Raw genomic sequence first — 19,322 nt, 5'->3', positions numbered from 1 at the left:
GAAGAATTTTTAAAAGTGAATCAGCAGAAAAAGAAATAGGGTCAGAGCTGAAATATTCCTTAATATTATCCAGTATACTGTGTGTAAGTGTGAGAATTTCCCCAATTGTTGCAAAAACATGTTTTTACAGTTTGTTCTTTGAAACAGGATCCAAACAATGTCCACACATTGTCTGGTTGATAATGTCCTTGAGTCTTTCTTTATCTATAACAGTTTCTTCTACCTTTTTTCACCTTTTGCCTTTTATTTATTGGGAAAAAATTGTCCTGTTCATTTTCTTACTATGTTGCAAAGTCAGTGAGAATAGGAACAGATTATTTTGGCACTAAGAATGGTGCCTGGCCCAGTAGACAATTAAAATGTGTTGCGTAATGTTAATAACACTCAATGTCTGTGTTTTGTTCCTGCAGGTTGATCCAAAAGACTACATGTTCAATGGTCTGAAAGATGAAACAGTAGGTCGCCTACCTGGGAAAGTGGCAGGACAGCAGTTTCTCATTCAAGACTGTGAGAACTGTAACATCTATATTTTTGATCACTCAGCCACAGTTACTATCGATGACTGTACTAACTGCATCATTTTTCTGGGACCGGTGAAAGGCAGTGTGTTTTTCCGGAATTGCAGAGATTGCAAGTGTGCACTAGCCTGCCAGCAGTTTCGTGTGCGGGACTGTAGGAAGCTGGAAGTCTTTTTGTGCTGTGCCACTCAACCCATTATTGAGTCTTCCACAAATATCAAGTTTGCCTGTTTTCAATGGTACTACCCTGAATTAGCTTTCCAGTTCAAAGATGCAGGGCTAAGTATCTTCAATAACACCTGGAGTAACATCCATGACTTTACACCTGTGTCAGGAGAACTCAACTGGAGCCTTCTTTCTGAAGATGCTGTAGTTCAAGACCACGTTCCTCTGCCTTCTACCGAAGAGCTCAAAGCTGTCCGTGTTTCCACAGAAGCCAATAGAAGTATCGTTCCCGTATCCCGGGGTCAAAGACAGAAGAGCAGTGATGAATCATGCTTAGTGGTATTATTTGCTGGTGATTATACTATCGCAAATGCCAGGAAACTGATTGATGAGGTAAGCAGAAAGAGAAGAGAAACACACATACACCTGGATAGAAACACGCCACTTCCCGGAGAACTTCCATTCTTTTCAAATTGGCTAGTAGAAATAGGCAAACCTTAAGTTATACGCCTCTGTCCCCTACAGACTTATCTGTAAGCTGGTTGCTTAGGCCTCAAAATACTTTCCCAAAGAAACTTTTACAAAATATAATTCAATTCAGTAAGCATTTATTAAGCACTTAATGTGTGCAAGTTATTCTGTTACCATATTTCATTGATTATAGGAGGCACATTTGTTTGTTGCACGTTTTTGCTATTTGAAAGGCATCTTAAAATTGGTGGCAACTTAGAGCTCTTGAAGGCACATTTGTTTGTTGCACGTTTTTGCTATTTGAAAGGCATCTTAAAATTGGTGGCAACTTAGAGCTCTTGAATTATACATTAACAGAATTCTCTGCCCTCAAAGAACTTCCATTCTTTATAATAAATGACTTCCACGGAAACTCACAAAAGTAGTACCGAACAGTAAAGCGTGACCTTTTATAATTATTTAGTGGGGCGATTTATTTGGAGTTTTCATTGTTTAGGGATAGGAAAGACATTTAGGAATACGACTTTTGGACCCTGTTGTGACTATGAGAGCAACGCCCATATTACTTGCCTTATTGTCCCTTGTCCTATTGCCATGAAGGGGAGGTTGGTGCAGAATGAGGTGGGGGCTGGGCGAGTGGAGGTTGTGGGTTCATGAGCAGGGGCTTTAGGTGAGTCCATGAGTAGAGAAGTATTCTTTGGCTAGCAGCTTGTGCTTGAAAAATAACTCAGGCTCCAGAAGCAGCAGCCCTATGTTGGTGGGGACTCAAGTACGGAGGCAGCAGTAGAATATATTGATTATCCATCAATCATACGTTCATCAGGAAGAGTCTGTTTGAATTGAAAAATCAAACTTCCAGAAATGGAGAAGTGAATGGAGAACTCAGCAAGTCTCTTTTTGAATGGATTTTTAAAAAAAATTTTATTGGGGAATCTTGGGGAACAGTGTGTTTCTCCAGGACCCATCAGCTCCAAGTCGTCCTTCAGTCTAGTTGTGGAGGGCGCAGCTCAGCTCCAGGTCCAGTCGCCGTTTTAAGTCTTAGTTGCAGGGGGCACAGCCCACCATCCCATGCGGGAACTGAACCGGCAACCTTGTTGAGAGCTCACACTCTAACCAACTGAGCCATCTGGCCACCCCTGAATGAATTTTTTAAAAGTTGTAACAGTTCTGTCAAAAGAAACGATTTTAAGGAAAAAACAAACTAAAAATGACTACCTCTCTGTAACTGCACATTCTGCAATGTAGAAAACTCATGTCTGAAATCTACAAAGTATATGAGGTCTACTTTTCAAAACAACAGAAGCCAAAGTACAATTTTAAGACTTTGATATTTTCTTTTTTTGAGCATACCAATCGGATGAAAATATGCTATGAATCTGGCAAGATACAGAAAAGTATTTCTAGTCTTTGAGCTATGTTAATCCAACATCTGAGAGGAAAATATTTTCATTATATTGTATGGTGATTTTTTAAAAAAAATCTACATACAGACGTCAAAAGGTATTATTATTCAGGTTAAACTCCTTTTTGGTAGGTAATGAAGAGTGGACAGAAAGAATATACAGCATGTTGAAAGAAAAAAGCCATCAAAACAAAGTCTTTCTTCATGAGTCATCAAATGTTCTTAACCTTTTAACCTTTGGTATCTGATATATAAAATTACAGTGTTGTGTGCCCTTAAAGTAGTATAATCAGGAAGAGTAAGGTTCTTTAGTTGTCCTTTTGGAATACAGAATAATTTAAAACAAACAAAATTCTAATAGTGGCTAACGTTTATATAGTGTTTACTATATACGGAGCACTGTCGTAAGGGAGTTAAGTGAATTAACTCACTTAATTCAGAATAACCTATGAAATAGGTGTCATTATTTCCCTTTTTACAGATAAGGGAAATGAGCCACAGAGAGGGTAAGTAACTTGCAAAAGGTCACTCAGCTGGTACACAGCAGAGCCATGACTTAAATCCAGGCAGTATGGCTCTGTAGTCCAAATCTTAACCCTTAAGCCTATGCTGCTGTGCTGCCTCAGTGGTAAAAGAAAGTACGTTAACATCTAGTGGAGCAGGAATGTGACCAAAAGTGTATGGAGTCAAGGCAGATTCTGCTGTCCAGCCTAGAAGGAATAACCCTGGAACTTTTTGGCTGGAGTTATTCTATCTAATTCTGAAATCACAAAATTAAGGAATGAAAAGAGAACAAAAAGAAGAAAATGCCAAGTAAGTGTGAAGCGGGTATCAAAAGACCAGTGACTTACATGTTAAAAGAGAGATTACGTATTTTTTTTAAAAAATGAAGCTTGAGTTCCTAGGAAAATATGTGTAGAAGCTAGTTCTGAGATGGAAAAATAAATCTTTCTTGTATTATAACACAAATATCTTAGGACAACTTACACTAGAACTGTGATAACTAACTCTGATTCTGTCAAACCCTTGGAATATAACACCATTTTGTTTCACATTATTTTTATAAACTAAACATATCATAATGGGTTTTTGTAGTTCTATGGATTTTACAATGAACATGTATATAAAATTTAAGAGGGTAGGAAGTCCAGAAAAGCTGGGTAAAGCAGAAAACACATTCCATAGGGAGTCAAGTTACTGGGCCTCGGTTTTCTCACCTAAAAATCACATTTCTTGCTGGCTCTTACCTATGTCACAGATATGCACAGAATAAATTAGAGTAAAAGTAGTTTGGATTGTTCAGAAGTAAAATATGGCATAATTTAAGTTGGGTAGTTACCACTATTCAAGTTTTTAAAAGCAGAAGAATTTTCATGAAAAAGAGTCTCTGCAAATATAGGCAATGAAATATCTAAATAAAGTGTCATAGTTCATTCTTTGTTTTTAGGTAACGGTATTTTGAATTAATCATCTTCTCTTTGTCAATTTATGTGTCTGACTATAAAATGAGAGGTAACAAGCAGTCTAGAAAATTAGAAACAGATGTAGGATGGTTTCTGATATTTTAAGTAACTTTGCAGTCGTCATCTGGCAGTGATGTCCGTGTAATTTTCTGCTTTTTTATGTATGTTTCTTTTCTCTGAGGCAGCATTGAGGGCTATGAAAAAGAATTTGAGTTCGAATCCAATTTGATGGACTAGTATGGAATAATGTAGTCATAGGATGAAATAGTATCAACCATTAAAGCTGATTTTATAGTAGAATACCTGGAAAATGTTCACAGTCAAGTGAGTGAAAATTTGTAGATTAAGTATCTGACTTTTTTAAAGTAGGTAAGTCTAAAAAGTTATATATACTAAACAGTTAACAGTTATGGCTATCTTGGGAAGCAGATTAAGAGAAGGGTATTCTTTTTTTGTTTTTTTGTAGTGCTATGGATTTTACAATGAACATGTATTATTTCTGTAATGGGGGAAAAGTAAAAGCTAGTATTACCTACGTGGCATTTTTGAGTTGTTGCACCTTGGTTGACATTTCTTTGTTTCTGTTTTTTTGTTTTTCACATGTTCTGTATTGAACATTTTGTTATGTTCAAGTAACATATGTAAAAGTAAACCCAGTAGGCTTTGCTAAAAAAATTAAGTAGTTGAATGACTTTGCATTTTTAAAACTACTTTAATAATTATTTTAAAATTTAATATGTACTCGTTGTAGACAACTATAGAAACAAAGAAGAGTAGAAATAAGTTAAAATCATAATGTACTGTACCTTGAATAGTCTTCTTAGGAATAATTTCTAATATATTTGGTCTGTAATCAGATTATTTGGATTTGAATCACAGCTGTTACCTAGTAGTTGTGTGACATTGGGCAGGTTTCTTAACCACTCTCAGTGCCTTAGTTTTGTTATCTGTAAAATGAGGGTAATAATAGTACCTGCCCCCTGAGCGGGTTAAATGTATTATATAAGCTTTCCCCCATTTTTCATTTGTTAGATTTAATGATTTATCATGTCACTGTACCGTAATTTACTTAACCATTCTTCTTTCATTAGATGTTTTGCAGTATCACCAAACTAAATCTTCCATCTGTTAGTTTCAGTCAAAAAAAAACTTTTTTAAATTACGTTTTAATATTTGAGCGATCATTCACATTTATATGACCCTCAATCTTAACAGTAGGCATTGTAGTACGAATTCTTCACCAGAGCCACCCACCTCGAAGAAAGAATCTTGTGTATATGAAAACTTGTTACAGGAAGCACCCTGAATTAGTCATAACTAAAACAAAAATCAGCATGCTGTGTCACACTTTATACAGAAAAATGCTAGACTGGGAAAATATTGTGTTAATCTCAGAAGGCCATTTTTAAATCTGAATGAAATTTTATTTTCCACAGATGGTTGGTAAAGGCTTTTTCCTGGTTCAGACAAAGGAAGTGTCAATGAAAGCTGAGGATGCTCAAAGGGTATTTCGGGACAAAGCACCTGACTTCCTTCCTCTTCTGGACAAAGGTACCTTCTGGATGATTGGCATACTTTTGTGGTTATTCTCTTGATACACTGATTTGCTTTGCTCTGGCATTTAACATGTCTCTTACATTGCCTTCTCTGTCTCATTTGTTTTATGTTTTTTCCTATTACAATTCAGAAATGTCAAAATTTCACATCATTCAAAAAGCCCTGTATAACTAGGAATCAGACATTAGGTGTTGTTGTTTTTTTCTATTCTGTCATCTAAGTGCTTGAAAGTCACATTCATTATTATGTATTTTATTATTTTTATTTTATTACTGTTGTAATAAAATTCACTATTATAGTATAGTGAATGACCATTTCATTCTCCCTACCCAGAATTACAAAGCATTTGATAAGATCCTTTCTGCCTTCAGTGTGCTTTGACCATACTGGAAAAGAAATTAGAAATAGTTTTTTAAAATGGTATACTATTAATTTTTATATTTAATATGATTGATTAACTTCCTGTGCATGATTAGGATTGTTTTTCCTGGCAGGCAAATGCTACCAATGAATTTCAAATACTGAAAATATGTCTGCAAACAGAGAAACTATAGATTGTGTGTCCTGAAGGGTTGCTGTCTGCCTATATATATTTGAAGGTGTACTGATTCTAGAGGACAGGGTACTGTTTATCTGTCAGAGTGGGGACATTGTTTGCTCAAGACTCATCAGGCTTTCCTTGACTGGCCTGCCTGAGCAAATATATATAGTAATAAGCAATGCTGATTGGGTATATCCTAGAGACAGGGCACATCTACATTTATATGTTCTTTACGTATAAATAAGTTGTAATAAACTGCAAAAACTTGTATGAAAATGTTGGAGGATTGTTAGGATAATTTTAATAACTAATGCTGGGTGTGACTCAGCCCTTAAGTGTTAATACAGAATTTCATATCCCTTTGTGGTTACTGTAGTAGTATTCAGAACTCGCTCCAAGCCAGTGGGTGCATGAATCTATCCCAGATTATATACAGGAAATTAAGACCTGACTCCTTTCATGCCACCATTTTGACATGGGAACATTGTGATGGAACCTTAAAAAACAAACCTTTAAACTCTCAGCAGCTTTCAGAAATTGAATCAAGTAATAAGTGTAATGGACATTCTAAAGTGTGAGGATTAGGGATGAAGTGAGCATGTGAATAAATCTAAATTAATGATTTATATATTCATGTAATGTTAGTGAAGTGGTTTCATAGATTGTCTGTGTTTAAATAGCACAGCATTCCACATGGAAGAAGTATAATGTTCTGTTCAAGTACTCTTGCCAAAAAATATTTAACTTTAATTGAGACAAGACTTAACTTCTAGTATATAGGAAAGAAAGGAAATCTAGGGAAATGTCAAATGACACCATGAAGAAACAATGAGACAAATCTAAAATAGAAGGCATTCTACAGAAAACTGGCTAGGACTCTTCAGACAATGTCCTGGAAAACAAACACAAACAATGGGGGACTTCTGGATTAGAAGAAACAACAACTAACTGCAAGGAATGAACTTTAATCGGGTCTTGGATTGGAATGGGGTGAACTGTAAAGCTGTAAAAGACATTTTTAGGATACCTGGGGAAGCTTAACGATGTTATTAGGGAATTATTTGTCAGTATCCTTCCGTATGATAACGGTATTGTGGTTATGTAGGAGATGCATGCTGAAGTGTTATAATGTCTGCTGTTTTCAAATGGATCAGTAAAACAAAAACGAAGTGTGTATGGGCATGTGTGCTTGCACATGCACGTGGCGTGTGTCACATGTGATAGAGCAAATGTTAACATTTGATGAGTGTAGGTGAAGAGCAAATGAATATTTATGTTATTCTTTCAAGTTTTCTATAATGTTTGGAATTTTTCTTTTTAAAAAAATTTTTTTTAATTAGTTTCAGGTGTACAAAACAATGCACTAGCTGGACATTTCACCCCTCACAAAGCAACCACCCCCATCCCCCAGTCCACTGCCCCTCCGACACCGCACATCCACCACAATTCCATTGACTCTACTCCCCATGCTACACTCCATACACATCAAATTATAGTTGACATTCAACGCTCCTCAACTTCAGCTCCAGGTGCTCAGTGCAGCGGCCAAGCATCCACACCGTCCACGAAGCGGTCGCCCCAACAAGACATGCTCCCATCTGACACACCACAAAATCCCCACAACATCATTGATTATATTCCCCAAACTGTCCCCCATGTCTCCGTTACCAATTTATGCTGCTAATCCCTTCTGCTTCTTCCTCATCCCTATCCCCCTTCCTTCTAGCAACCATCAGTTTTCCCTCTATGTCTCTGAGACTATTTCTGTTTATTTTTCTCAAATAAAAAGTTGGGAACACACAATGTGATATACAGATGATGTGTTACAGAACTGTACATCTGAAATCTATGTAACTTTACTAACAATTGTCACCCCAATACACTTTAATTAAAAAACAACAACAACCTGCATGTTAAGAAATAAATAAGTAAAAGAGACACTACAGAATAAATGGTGTGGATAGAAAGTGAAAAAAAATCCGGAGGGTAAGGAGAGTAGATGAAGGTAAAGGGGAACAAATATATGGTGATGGAAGGAGAACTGACTCTGGGTGGTGAACACACAATGGGATTTATAGATGATGTAATACAGAATTGTACACCTGAAATCTATATAACTTCACTAACCATTGTCTTTAAAAAAAAAGTGAAAAAATTTTAAAAAGAAAGTAAAAGTTGGGGAAAGATTTTAAGCTGCCCCATAGTGCGTTCATTGGTGTGGAATCGGGAGCAAGCTGTGGCGATATTCCAGCAGGAGTTGGATGGATTGGGTCCTTATCTAAAATGGCCATCAATCATTCTAAGGAGGATTTTTCAACTTCACTATTGACATTGAGGACAGGTAATTTGTTGTGGGGTGCTGGCCTGTACATTATAAATGTTTAGCAGCATCCCTGGCCTCTGGCAACTAGGTGCCAATAGCACACTGCCCCGATTATAGCAAGCAAAAATTTCCAGACATTGCCAAATGCCCCCTGGGGAGCAAAATTGCTCCCAGTTGCACACCACTGTTCTGAGCTAAGGGTGGACTTATTCTTTGGAAAATTCACTTTTATTTCAAACAGTTTGTACTTCAGAGTCTCTAAATTTTCCTCTTTAGTTAAAGTAGTCATAATTATTTACTTTTGATTAATAAAGCTATTTTACTGAGAAAATTCATTGTGTTTTCCATCTTGAGAATCTTCCAAACCTGACTAATCTTCAGAACCATCTAGGGTGCTTTTAAAGATACCAATTTCCAACTCCCACCCCAGAAAGACCGATTTAAATATCTCTGCAATACACCCTTGGGATCTGCATTTAAAAAATTTCCCAGATGGTTCCAATGATAATTCAGACTTGGGTTCCTTTGTTTTAGAGGGTCATTCTTTCATTTATTCAGCAAACATAATAGATGAGATCTGATAAGTAGTAGAGGAGGAATCAGATCACATAGGACCTTGTAGGCCACTGTAGAGACTGGCTTCTGGTATAAATGCGATGAGAAGCTACTAGGCATTTTTATTTGTTTTTTTAATAAACCTTTTATATTAGAATAATTTTAGATTTACAGAAAAATTGCAAAGGTAGTGCAGAGAGTTTCCATATACCCTTTACTCAGTTTCCCGCAATGTTAACATAACCATAGTACATTTGTCAAAACTAAGAAGTTAACATTAGTAAAATACTATTAACTTAACCTATACATTTTATTCAGATTTCACCAGTTTTGCCACTTATGTCCTTTTTCTGTTCCAGAATTCGATCCAAGATCCCACCTTGCATTTAGTTGTCATGTCTCCTTAGTCTCTTCTAATCCGTGACAGTTCCTTAGTCTTTCCTTTTTTTTCATAACCTTGAAATATTTGAACAGTACTGGTAAGTTATTTTGTAGAATGTCCCTCAATTTGGGTTTGTGTGATGTTTTCTCTGGTAAGCCTGGGATTACGGGTTTTGGAGAAGAGGTGATGTGCCCTTCTCATTACATCACATCAGAGGGTGCATGATATCAACATGACTTACCACTGGTGACGTTGACCTTAGTGGCTTGTTTCAGGTGGTATCCAGCTAGGCTTCACGAACACTATAACGTTCCTGTTTTTCCCTTTCTATGCTGCATTCTTCAGAAGTTGAGTCACTAAGACCAGCCTATACTCGAGGAGAGGGGAATTAAGCGCCACCTCCTTGAGAGGGGAGTATCTACATACATTATTGGGAATCCTTACATTATTTGGAATTCTTCTGTAAAAAAGACTTGTCCCTTCCCTCCCATTTCTTTATTCAGTCACTTATGTCTACCAGTAGGGATTTGTGGATGTGTGTTTTATTCTTTGGATTATAATCCAATACTATCAAATTGTTCCAGTTTTAGTCTTTGGGAGCTCTTTCAGGTTGCTTCTTCTGTCCTTTAATATGCCTTCTATTTCTTGTATTATTATGCAAGCTAAGACTTCCACGATGCTATTACACGGAATAGTGAGAAGAGGACATCCATGCCCTGTTACTGATCTCAGGGTGAAAGTGTTCAGTCTCACCATTAAGAATGCTGTTGGTTGTAGGTTTTTCATATATACCTTTTGTTAGGCTAAGGGAATTTCATTCTCTTACTGCTTAGTTGAGTTTTTATCACACATGGATGTTGGATTTTGTTGAATGCTTTTTCTGCATTTATTGAGATGATCATGTTGTTTTATTAATGAGTCATTTAATCTAGTGAATGGCTTTTGCTGATTTTGAATGTCAAACCAGCCTTGTGTTCCTGAGATGAACCCCCTTGATCATGATGTATTATCTTTTTAACATATTGCCAGATTCGATTTACTAACAGTTTATTGAGGATTTTTATATCTTTGTTCATGAGGGATATTAATCTGTAGTTTAATTGTAATACCTTTGTCTGGCTTGATAATCAGTGTAATGCTGGCCCCATAAAATGAGTTGAGAATTGTCTTTTCTGTTTAATTGGGCATTTTTTATAATTCCATTTTATCTTCTCTATTGATTTATTGCTTATACCTCTTTTCCTAAATCTTATTTAATGGTCACCTTAGGTTTTACAGTGCACATATTTAAATCATTTGAGTCCACCTTATGATAATATTTTACCACTTCACCTGTAGTATAGAAGGTCCTAATAATATTATATTTTTAAATCTTCCATCCCTGTGTCATTATATATTTTACCATTACTATGCTATAAACACCTAATACATTGTTAATGTTATTACTGTCAGTTATTTTTAGAATAATTAAAAATAAGAAAAATGTAGATCATATTTTACTGGAGGCTTTAGAGCAAAAAAATGTCATGGTCCCTTTAAAATGTAACTTTCATCACTCTGGTTGCTCTAAGGGGGAAACAGAGAGACCCTACCTGGGAGGTTGTTGCTGTAATCTAATTGAGGCATAATAGTGGCTTGTTCCAAGGTCATATTAGATTACACAGAAGCGTTCATTAGATAGGATGGACATTCAGGATTCTTTTTTGTTAACTTGAAAGTCTCATAATCTTGTATGATAGTTCAAATATTTAGATGTAAAGCTACTGTGAACTATCTGATAAGACGTTCACATTAAAATACTAAAAACATGACCAGTGATCCTTGTTGACCTCATCGTTCAGTTTGAAATAATCACAGTAGTCATCATTAGCAAGAAAGACAAATAGGACTGCCTAAAAAGTGCATTGTCAGCATTGTAGTTGTTTTAAATTTACGATTATCCAAACATATTAATCAAAATTGATGTGCTTGTCCACCTTTTCGTTGATGTTTCTTTTTGACAAATTATTAGGTCACTTATTGAAGTTCATCATATTCTATTCAAAGAATATCAACCAAGTTACATACCTGAGTAATTCTACCAAAATTGGATTTTTAAATTCTAAAGTATGTTGTCTTTGTAAAATACAGGAACTTTCAGTAATAAATATCTGACTAATAATATGTATCTGCTGTGTTTCCTTGTAGTGATCCTGAATAAAAGGATACCCTATTCTACTTTAATTCAAACTTGCCACTTTCTGCAAAACTGGAAACCCTACATTTATTATCAACTTTTTATTTTTCATTAAGAACTTATTTGGTTTAAAATGCTTTTTAAAACTCTTTTGCAAATTTCCAAGTGTACGATCTCTACTCAAAAGAAGAGAGTACAATGACCCCGTGTGTACCCATCCCCTCGTTTTACCAACTTTTTGCCATGCTTTAAAAAATAATGTATACTCTCCTTTTTTGCTGAAATATTTTAATCATATTTTGATGTGTCCTGTCATTTCATCCCTAAGTATTACAGTATGTGTTTTAAACAAAATTAAAACCGGATGTTTTCTTAAGTAACCACAATATATTATCACAAGTATCATGATTAACAGTTCCTTAATATTATCAAAAACCCAGTCCATATTCAAATTTCCCTACTTGTCTAAAAACATTCTTTATGTATTTTGACAGTTAATATGGTCCAGATCTAAAATTGGCCTGCTCACTATGTATGGCTGTTTTGCATCTTACCTCGCTCTTAACCAGAAACAACTGTGCCCCCTCCCCTTTTTGTCGTGCCTTTTTGTCCTGTAAAAAGAAACCTGGTTAGTTGTCCTGTAGTATTCATGGGTTTGTTTAATTTATTCCTCCATAGACTGGAAGGAACTCTGTAGTTGTTGTAGACTGGAAATTAAATCAAAGCCTTGTTTACACTCAGGATTAGGTAGGGTTTTTTTGGTAAGAATATTTCACAGGTGGTACTATTTCCTATATCATTAAATGAGAGGGCACATAATGTTTGATTGTTGTACCTTTAGTGATGCTAAGATTGATGATTAAATTCAAGTGGTGACAGTGTTTTCATCTTATTGCAGTTTCCTGTCCGTATTCCCTGTGGGATGCTAAAACCCTGGATGACTGTTGCTTGGTCCAATTATTTTATTAGGAGGTGCAAAGTGATCATTTTCTAATCATGTCACTACCTCTGCATTTATTAATGGATGTTAACAGAAACTCTTGTATACCAGAGTGGTTTGGTTAACTTGAAATATGCCTCATATCATAAAACCAGAATAAATAAAGGGAAAGTAATTAAGCATCAATTTTCAGAGTAATGATCTGGTGTCTTAGCAACCCACAGTGGTATCCAGTGAATTTTGTTTCCCTTTTCTCGAAATATCATTAGGAGCCCATGACTTTTATATATGCAGAATGTTTTAATAATGCAGTCATTATTCCTTCTGATCTCACCATGTCTCATCTTTAGCCACTGGGAGCCCCTTCAAGCTGGCTTTTGTGTCCTTTGGATACAACCCCATTGGCCTTTGATAGCTTCATTGCTTTTTGATTCATCAAGATAATCCAGGTTGATCTTGCCCATTTCTTGCCCCAGACATAGAATCATCCATTTTTCTGAGAAACGGTTCCCCAGTTACCTTCTTTTCTTTAGTCAGCACCTGTCTTGATCTACACACTGTAATGCTGAAAAACTCATACTTTAATTTGTTCTCTGTATCTAATTGTACAGTTGGCTGACTGTTAAACTATCCTGTCTTTTCTGTATTTGTTGCCTTATTAAATCACAAACCTTCAGTTATTTTGATGCCCTGTGTAGTGTGATCTTTTCTCTTGTTCTTTTGCCTTGTCCTGTGACACACGATTACAGTCACCTTAGTGTTTCATTACTTAGTACTTTATTATTCTCTGTTGTTCTGTATTTGTTTAATGGGTTTATGTCTTTTTTCAAGAAATTTATAATTTCCTGGAGGTCAGGACTTCTCCATTACTATAGGAGATAAAAACCAAACCTATTAAGAATATAGTGGTAGCTGGATAAATATTAATTGAATTGAAGGGCATATTTTACTTGGCTAAATTATGGCCATGTTTGCCAACAGTTTGACACCAGCAGTGCCAATTTAAATCCAAGCCAAACTAAATCATGAATCTTTATACCAGAATTTAAAGTACAGGTGGTTTAAAAGTATTCAAATTAATGTATGGGAAAGGAAGCATAAATATTCTATTCAGGGAATTAAAAAAATAAAAACTTAGTCGTTGGCTCTAGAATGTAGTTTTAATGCACCCTCAAGAAAAATACTTTCAAATGGTCATTACGTTTGGTGCCTAGCCTGAATTCTTACTTGGCTTAGCTTCATTACTGGTGGCCTAGAACTTGGCTGGTAAGTAGGGGAGTTGGAAGCAAGTCTGGCTGCCTGGCAAACCCTACTTAGGTTGACCTGGATTACTTTTGATCTGTTTTGTCATTTTGTCAACTATTTGTTTTGTACTGCTAAATGGGTGGACTTTTTATGGTTTTTATACATGAATGAAAAGCAGAAAAGCCAGACTATTTACAACACTTCAAAATGGGACACTAGTCCTGTAGTAGCGCTGAAGTTACTCATCATGGGATGAGACTCTGTTAAGTTTTATGGTTAGAGTAGGAAGAAGTAGCTGAAGTGACGTGTCCTATTAGTCTACTTCCTGCTTCCTTTTCTCTTACCTCCAAAGAAGAGGCTGGAGATTGTTCAGGGAAGGATAAAATATTAATTTTCCAATGGATTTGTATTCTTGATAACACTTCTTCGCTTTGCTCATAGGTCCTGTTATTGCCTTGGAGTTTAACGGAGATGGTGCTGTAGAAGGATGTCAGGTCATTGTCAACGAGATGTTCAACGGGACCCAGGTACAAGGTTTCACTATTTAGATTTCAGTCAGACCTTTTCATTTCCTTTCCTTTACAATCAAACAGTAGTACTTTTTTAGCCCCAGTGTTGCATGGAATTAAAAAGAAAAGCAGATCATGATTTTTAGGACCTATGATAAATAATTGGGAGCTAAGCTTTGGTTTTTCCTTGCTAAAGTAAAATTTTAATTGCTGAAAAATTTACAAAATAAGAATCTACTTATTAAAAATCTTCAATGATACATACGTTTCTAAAGTAAAAATTCTCATTAAATGTTTCTTCAAGTACTTCCTTTTTTAAAATAGTGATATATTGAGAAAAGTTATACAGATGGTCCCTAACTTACAATGGTTTTACTTAAGGGTGTTTGTTTGTTTGTTTTACTTAAGATTTTTTGACTTTAAGTGATAGGCATTCGGTAGAAACTGTACTTGTAGCGATAGGTGGTATCATACTCTCTCATAATGCTTGGCCGCAGCGGCAGCGAGCTGCAGCTCCCAGTCAGCCACACAATCACGAAGGTAAGTAAACAACTGACACTCTGCAGTGTATTTATTGTGTTGGATGATTTTGCCCACCTGTAGCTAATGTAAGCGTTCTGAACATGTTTAAGGTAAGCTAAACTAAGCTATGAGTTCGGTAGGTTAGGTATATTAAATGCAGTTTCAACTTATACGATATTTTCCACTTATGATGGGTTTATTGGGACGTAACCCCATTTTAAGTTGAGGAGCATCATATTTCTAAGATTATATACTTTAGATGGATAATCCCATTGCCCAGTGTTCATTTTTACTTGGTTCAGTAATGCTTCCTCAAAAATTGAACTTTAGCTGTATTTGGAAATAATTACATGTAGGTATTTTCTAGATATGTTATTGAGGTTGCTGTTATTTAACAATTTCAGACTTAAATAACTTATTACTTTAAAGCCAAACATACAAGAGGATTAAATGAGAGTGTGTGTGTGTGTGTGTACGTGCGTGTGTATGTGTGTGTGTATATATACATATATATATATATATACACACATATATATCTGATTATTTTTTGATAAATATCTCAGAAAATTTTTGGTTTTATAGTCTGATTTGGCTTATGGTTCCTTGAATTTGCATAATTTAAAGTACTTTGTCTTTTGTCTCATTTTATCATCACACACTACTAAGGTAGAGAGCAAATATAATCAGATTGAATAGAAAAGGAAACGGAGGAAATGGTTGTATGATTTGGAGTTTTTAGAGGGAATGAGTTAAAGATTATCTAATCCAACTTTCTTATTTTACAGGCGTGGGAACTGAGCCCAGAGAGGTTTACTAAATTTTCAGCATCATACAGCTAGTTTATGATAAAGCTGGAATAGAACTCAGGACTCTATTTCCTGGATGACTTTGTAAATGCTATTTTTGAAGGGTTCTATTGAGTACAGCTTTATTGTTGTTTACAAACTAGTTCATTTTAAATCAGTAATATATCTCTAGCAGCTTTAAAAAAGATAATCTTAAGTTTTGCTTCTCAGCCTATTGAGATCGTTATTAAAAAATAGAAGAAACTATTCAGTAGCTTTCATAATATTGACTTTCATATATTTTAAAAAGTAAAATTCTGAGTGTAATAAAATACAATTAAAGTATTATGAAATCAAAGACCTTAATTATATCATAAGTGCTTTTAAAAGAACTCAATTTACATTATAGCTATTGAAACTGTATTCCATGGATTCTATAGAAAATCTACAGATTAAATATGATAAATGATGTACTTGAATTTCTTTTAAATAGCAAGCTTATGACTTTGTTCTGTGGAGAACATGGGCTTTGGAATTTTGGAATTACTGGTATTTATTTTTTCATTTTTTTATATTTAAAATAGATGTTCATATCAGAAAACAAGGAGACAGCATCTGCAGATGTAGACAGCTTCTACAACTTTGCTGATATACAGATGGGAATATAAAGTGCATTGTGGAACCAAGGACTTGGTATTAAGCCCTTTTCAATTTGTGTATTAGCAATGGCTTTTACTAAGGCTGAAATCATTAAAGTTGACTTTCAAATAAATTGTTGAATGTTGCATCATTTACTTGAGGTTCAAAATAGTTCATTTTAAATTAAGTAGTTCTAATCAGCTTTACAACTATTTAACCCACTTCTATAAGCTTACAGTTTTGATTCCCTGCACATGATACTGTTATTAGAAAATGGAAGTGGCTAACAGTTCATTATTTTAATCCTAATTAAATATTCTTTCACATCTTTAATAATTTAAACTTTCCTCAGTGCTCCATGATATTTGTTTGAGAATATGTTCCATTGTTTATTTTTTAATTTAGATGGATTTGTTACTAGTTGATCAATTACAATGAACCTTTGCACATTTTTTTCATGTATATATCCAGTTAAAGAATTGCTTCCTAGTTGCATAATATGGCAAATGAGATTTTGTACATGGAGTTGACATAATACTTTGTAAATTTAATTTTTTAAATCGTTAGGCATTTGATAACCAGTTTTGCAAGTAACTCTACTAACTGATGTTGGTATAGCTGTTTAAAGACTACTTTATGAGTAGTATAATTATTTGAATAATTTCCACCCTGTTTACTTTTTTAATACAACTGCTAGCTGACTCTTCTGCTTCTTGGTAAGAAAAGGTATATGTAACACTAAAACTGTAAGAAGCCCAATCACTAGCAGTTTTCAAAAAAGTGATTATTGTTTCATCAGCTTTTGTGGGCTATTAGGAGAATTAGAACAAAACCTTGTGATATGCAAGTTAAAAAGCTAGATAAATTTGATTTTCATTGTATATGCCACGCATATCAAGTAATGTTCAAGTATAATAACGTTATTTTGGTTGCTTTAAAGCATTATTTTCTAAATCAACCTACCATAGTAATTTATCAGGAGGCAGGGGACAGCTACTTGTTTAATAAAAGTCCACATTCTTGAACCCAAGCCCCAGGTGCAGTTTCCAGGGAAACTGTTCTAAAGGGTTTGTTGTAATTGGAAGTAATCAATTTAGAAGATGTGGAGAGGTTGATCTAGTGAGAAGCGACTGATCCTACCCTCTACATTGCACATGGCAGCTAATAGGACATTAGTTTTCATAGTCTATTTTTAAAAAGAACATTAAATTTAATTCTATTTTGGTAAAACTGAGACTGAAAATAGCCACTTGTAAAAATTCCTCTTATGGTTGTTACTAAAAATATATTTTCATGTTTAAACTGTTTTTTGGATATTTTCAGATTAATTTATTATGAACTACTACATTGAATTGTGTGTTGATGTCCAGAAATAATACATTAAAAGACTTTTCACTTTAAATTAATAATATTGACCACCTACCCTGTGCCTGGCCTAGTGTTAATGCATTGCATCATTTCAATCTTTTTCTAAGAGCATTCTATACTACATAATCAACCACTCCTTTAAATCAGAATGATTTCATAAGATGCAAATAAAAATTGGTGACAGGTTTAATATAATTTTGATCATAGTTTACAAATGATCTTTGTAAATAGTGGTCAGGGGGCATTAATTTTCCCCATAGTTAAGCTAAATTAAATACGTTCCTTGTAGTCATGATTACATTATTAAACCTCATTATTCACATTTAAAATAATCACAGTACTTTTTGTTTTTCAAAAATATAATACAATGTTATGAAAAGCTGTAAATTGAGTTCTTTATTTTATCTATGGTATTTTTGCAAAAACTCAGGAATATAACATACAAGGGAGATGTTAATTTAAAATTTTCCACTAAATTTAGTATCTATTAACCAAAGCCTAAAATTTCATATTCTTCAGTTAGACAAGAGCTTGTACCCAAGTTTAATTTGTCTTTAAGGACAGTCATTTGTCTTCCCAAAGTTTGAAAAGATTTTTAAAAAATAAGTAGTGCTATGGTTCTTGTTTCTATAATTCTAAACTTTGATAGTACTTATAGTATACTAAATTTATTTCTGAATAGCTTTTGAATTCATGCAAAATTAGTAATTTTATTAAGTTATACATGTGTAAACATTATATTAGCTTATTTTTCTTATGTTGATAGTACTGCTTCTGTTTTTAGTACTGTTTTCGCTTCTGTATATTTATGTCCAGCTTATGTATGTAATTTATGTAGTGTTTATAAAATGTGATTTGTAATAAATGTTGTTAAAATGAAAATGGCTTAACATTAATTTTTGAAGAGCATTTCTATAACGTACATTTACTCATACATGTGCCAAAATTTGATCATGACACTTTTTTAATGATAAAAGTAAAATGAAATGTTCTAATCCCTGTCTTACGTTAATGACAAATGAGCTGTATGCTGTGTGTGTGTGTGTGTGTGTGTGTGTGTGTGTACATGTATACAAAGCACTCTGGAGAAATGGAAAGGAGCTAGAAAACCTATTTTAATCTCAGGAATTTCCAATATAATGCTTCCTTGTTTAAAAGATACATTTTATTATGACTGAATACTTACTAAGTAAGATTAGACATCTTTCTCCTCCATATTTAAGAAAATAATGGTTTGTGATACACTGTCAGGTTTATACAAATGGACCTTATTTTTAAATTACTACCAAATTTACCAGCCTTTTGTACTCAACTTCTCCCTCTCCTAGCCTATAAATCGTTAAGTACGGAAACCGCAGATCGGTTAAGTTTTAAAATATCATTTATTTTCATTATTTCTATGTATAAAACTTCTACATGTACATTTAGAACATTTGTGTAAAAACAAAAATGCACAAGGCAATAGCAAAAATTACTTCCTATTTACTGGATAATTCTTGCTGTGCTGAGCTTAAAACTTGCTTTTCTCATTTAAAAGGGAAATAATTAACTCTACTCTCTAGGAAGAGAATATATTGTAATTAGGGTATGATTACTCCTTCAATCCATTCTAGAAAATATTTTATCCTTTAAAAGTATAACACTAGAAGAGCCAAACTTCATTGTTTTTATTTTTCAATTACAGTTGACATACAATATATTAGTTTCAGGTGTACAACATAGTGATTAGACATTTGCATAACTTATGAAGTGATCACCCCA

General features: G+C 34.3%; 1 protein-coding gene across 1 annotated transcript in view; it reads left to right on the top strand.

Annotated features, from left to right (window-relative positions):
- Window positions 1-18,433, top strand: part of RP2 (RP2 activator of ARL3 GTPase) — a 34,278-nt gene extending 15,845 nt beyond the window's left edge. The window contains exons 2-5 of the mRNA XM_081043131.1: window positions 411-1,076; window positions 5,456-5,570; window positions 14,180-14,265; window positions 16,139-18,433. Coding sequence (XP_080899257.1) covers window positions 411-1,076; window positions 5,456-5,570; window positions 14,180-14,265; window positions 16,139-16,222 — 951 coding nt within the window. The 3' untranslated portion in view covers window positions 16,223-18,433. The remainder of the gene's footprint in view (window positions 1-410; window positions 1,077-5,455; window positions 5,571-14,179; window positions 14,266-16,138) is intronic.
- Window positions 18,434-19,322: the final 889 nt, after the last annotated feature.

This window comes from Rhinolophus hipposideros, assembly GCF_964194185.1.
Source record: "Rhinolophus hipposideros genome assembly, chromosome: X".
NCBI lineage: Eukaryota > Metazoa > Chordata > Mammalia > Chiroptera > Rhinolophidae > Rhinolophus > Rhinolophus hipposideros.
The sequence above is the reverse complement of the archived record's forward strand: the minus strand, read 5'-3'. Positions and strand labels throughout refer to the sequence as shown.